Genomic DNA, 3,462 nt, shown 5'->3' with positions numbered 1-3,462 from the left:
CGCGTGGCCAGCAGGCACCAACCCCACCAACCAACCCCACCAACCCACCCCACCAACCCCACTCCTTTTGTGTCTTAGCGCTGAGCTCTGGGCACAGAGCAGGGAGGGAGGGCTGCGTTCCTCCCCTCGGCGTCGCTGCGGAGCAGAGCTGAGGCCGGTCGAGCGGAGCAGTTTGGGGGCACGGTGTTCACCTTCTGCCTCTCGTCCCACGCAGGTGCCGCAGGGGATCATCCTGCAGACGAAGCAGCAGACTCCCACCAGCCAGGCCTCCCCAGCGCTGAACCAGTTCAGCAGCCAGTCCTCCTCCGTCCTGGTCAGCAGCCAGGGGCAGCCGGTGACGGTGACGGCGACGCCGAGCCCCGCGCACAGCCACAGCGGGCCGCCCTCCAGTGCAGGTGTGTGCCAGGAGGGAGTCTGGGGTTCTGATCGGGGTTCTGATCGGGGTTCTGCACGCCTTGTTTCCTAAAAGCTGAATTCAGTGAGCTGTTGAGCAGCCGCAGAGCCGACTTTCTGCAGCTGCTACCAACACGGGGCTCTGGGTGATAGAACCGCTCACGCTCGTGTTTTTAGAACCTGAGCTTTTAGACGTGTCACTGCTCTTGCCTTCCGGGCCGTTGTGGGTTTATTTGTCGTGCCTGGACAGCAGAGTAAGGCACGCTTCGTGTCGAGCTGCTCCGTGTAGGCTCGTGAATTGGGTTCACGAGTTGGAGTGGGGATGAGTTGGATTGGGTTGAGTTGGGTCAGGTGAGTTGAGTGGCGATGCGTTGGTTGGGGTGGGGGTGAGTTGGGTTGGGTTGAGTGGGGATGAGTTGGTTGGGTTGAACTGGGTTGAAATGGATTGGTTGGGGGTGGGTTGGGATGAGCGGGGAGGAGTTGGTTGGGTTGAGTTGGGTCAGGTGAGTTGAGTGGCGATGTGTTGGTTGGAGTGGGGGTGAGTTGGGTTGGGTTGAGTGGGGATGAGTTGGTTGGGTTGAACTGGGTTGAAATGGATTGGTTGGGGGTGGGTTGGGTTGAGTGGGGATGAGTTGGTTGGGTTGAGTTGGGTCAGGTGAGTTGAGTGGCGATGTGCTGGTTGGGGTGGGGGTGAGTTGGGTTGGGTTGAGTGGGGATGAGTTGGTTGGGTTGAGTTGGTTGGGGACGGATTGAGGTGGCTGGGTTGGGTTGAGGGCGGTTGAGTGGGGTTGGGTTGGTTGAGTTGAGTGGGGATGAGTTGATTGGGTTGAGTTGGTTGGGGACGAATTGAGGTGGCTGGGTTGGGTTGAGGGGGGTTGAGTGGGGTTGGGTTGGTTGAGTTGAGTGGGGATGAGTTGGTTGGGTTGAACTGGGTTGAGATGGGTTGGGATGAGTTGGGTTGGGTTGAGTTGGGTTGGGTTGAGTTGGGTTGGGTTGAGTTGGGTTGGGTTGCGTTCTTTGGGGATGGGTTGGGTTGAGTGAGGATGGGCTGGGTTGGGTTGCGTTGTTTGGGGATGGGTTGCGTTGATTGGGGATGGGTTGGGTTGAGTGGGGATGGGTTGGGTTGGGTTGCGTTGATTGGGGATGGGTTGGGTTGAGTTGGGTTAGGATGAGTTGGGTTGGGTTGGGGATGGGTTGGGATGAGTGGGGATGAGTTGGGTTGAGTTGGTTGGGGATGGGCTGGGATGAGTTGGGTTAGGATGAGTTGGGTTGGGTTGGTTGGGGATGGGTTGGGATGAGTGGGGATGAGTTCGGTTGAGTTGAGTTGGGTTGAGTTGGGTTGGGGATGGGTTGGGTTGAGTTGGGTTGGGTTGAATTGAGTTGAGATAGAAGCACAGGCTGCACTTTGGAGTCTCCCCGTGGTCAGATAACGAAGCTCGTCAATGCTGGGCACAATAAGGGCAGTGCATTGCAACTTGCTTTAAAAACAAAGAGCAGCGACCACGTTTGCTGAGGCACCACAGAATTCAGTGCTTCAACCAGTGCCAACTGAGCACCCTTGGGTGAACCTCAGTCCATCAGGACTGAGCTGGGCCCTGACCCACTGCTCTGTGTCCGCAGGTGGCACCGCCCCACCTCCCTCCGACAGCAAACCCTTCTCCAGTGCCGCTGTGCCCATCGCTGCCGGGAAGGGGCCCACGGCCACGGGGAAGCCGGGAGCATCCCTGGCGATGCCGCAGCCGGTGCAGGTGAGAGCAGGGGTCACAGCTTCCCATCCCAACGGGAACTCGGAGGGTAGCGAAAGCCCTTGGTGGCAGCAGCTGCCCTCAGAAAAGGAGGAATGAATTCCCTGGAACGGCTTTTCCCCCCCACACGCGTTTTTCGCGACTAAAACCATTCCCTGTGATATTGACGGAAGTCCCGGGGAGGGGAGCTTTGCTCCTTTCTCTGTGAGATAATGAATTACTTAACGAGCGCTTCTTGAGTTCTTGCTGGGATTCCAAACGCCGACGCTCTCTGTGCCTCCCGCAGACCAAACCGGGGGTGATCAGCTCCGTCTCGGGCCTGAACCTGGGGAAGGGGCCGCTGCAGATCCAGGTGGTGGGGAAGGGACTCTCGCAGCTCGTGCCCTCGGTGCAGAGCCAGCAGCTGGTGAGCTCGCGTGGAAACGAATTCCACCCCAAACCGCTCCGGATGAGCGGAAGCGTTTCTCCTCCCTGACAGTCTCTGCTTTCTCCTTTTGCTCGCCTCCCCAGTTCTGAAGCAATTAAACCCGTTCCTTGTCTGTTTAGAGCCCTTCCAACAGTTCTGTTCCTAACCCCCTCGAAGAGGCAGAGCTCCCCTTAGCACAGACGTGTTCGCCCGCACGGCTGCTCTCACCCCTGCTCTCACCTCTCTTCTCTCTTTCCCCCAAGTATGACAGCAAGCTGGGGAGCCTGAAGAAAACTCCCACACTACAGCCCAGCAAAGAGGCCTGGTGAGTGCGGGGGCTGCGGGGGCTGCGGGGGCTGCGGGGGGGCCCGAAGCATTGCAGCACAGCAGGACGTCCGCGTGCAGTGGGGCAGCGTGGGGGGTTTGGGTGAAGCTGCGCCCGGGGAGCGCTCAGCTGAGGGTCCTCACGTCGCTGCCTCTCCCTGGGAGGTGCGATGCCGCCCTGCACCGCCCGGCAGTGTCGGGCTGCTCCTCCCTTCAGAATCCTTCCCTGGCTTCTTTCTCATCCTGAGAGCAGCTCCCAGCCTTGTCCCGTATCGGGGGGGGAAGCGGGGATCCCACCCGTGCAGCGCCTGCTGAGCTCCGCAGCAGCTCTGTGCTCTTCCTCTCTTGCAGCTTCTTGGAGCAGCTGCACAAACATCAGGGGGCAGTGCTGCATCCCGATTACAAGACCTCCTTCCACTCCTTCGAGGACGCCTTACAGAGGCTGCTGCCCTACCACGTCTACCAGGGGATGCTGCCCTCCGCCCAGGACTACAGGAAGGGTGAGGGCTGGAGGCTCTGCCTCGCCGTGATGTCGTAGCGTTGCCAGCAGAGCAGGCACAGCTTTATTTTAAAAAAGGAAAAAGGGGAGAGGAA

The 3,462-nt window shown here is 59.5% G+C and overlaps 1 protein-coding gene across 1 annotated transcript in view; it reads left to right on the top strand.

The window, feature by feature from the left end:
- LOC104916280 (BRD4-interacting chromatin-remodeling complex-associated protein-like) overlaps nt 1-3,459 on the top strand; it is a 5,138-nt gene extending 1,679 nt beyond the window's left edge. Inside the window, exons 2-6 of the mRNA XM_010727327.2 lie at nt 215-395; nt 2,014-2,141; nt 2,425-2,544; nt 2,808-2,869; nt 3,220-3,459. Coding sequence (XP_010725629.1) covers nt 215-395; nt 2,014-2,141; nt 2,425-2,544; nt 2,808-2,869; nt 3,220-3,406 — 678 coding nt within the window. The 3' untranslated portion in view covers nt 3,407-3,459. The remainder of the gene's footprint in view (nt 1-214; nt 396-2,013; nt 2,142-2,424; nt 2,545-2,807; nt 2,870-3,219) is intronic.
- Nucleotides 3,460-3,462: the final 3 nt, after the last annotated feature.

Source organism: Meleagris gallopavo, unplaced genomic scaffold (genome assembly GCF_000146605.3).
Source record: "Meleagris gallopavo isolate NT-WF06-2002-E0010 breed Aviagen turkey brand Nicholas breeding stock unplaced genomic scaffold, Turkey_5.1 ChrUn_random_7180001880740, whole genome shotgun sequence".
Taxonomy (NCBI): Eukaryota; Metazoa; Chordata; class Aves; order Galliformes; family Phasianidae; genus Meleagris; species Meleagris gallopavo.
This window is presented reverse-complemented; position numbering and strand designations above follow the sequence as displayed.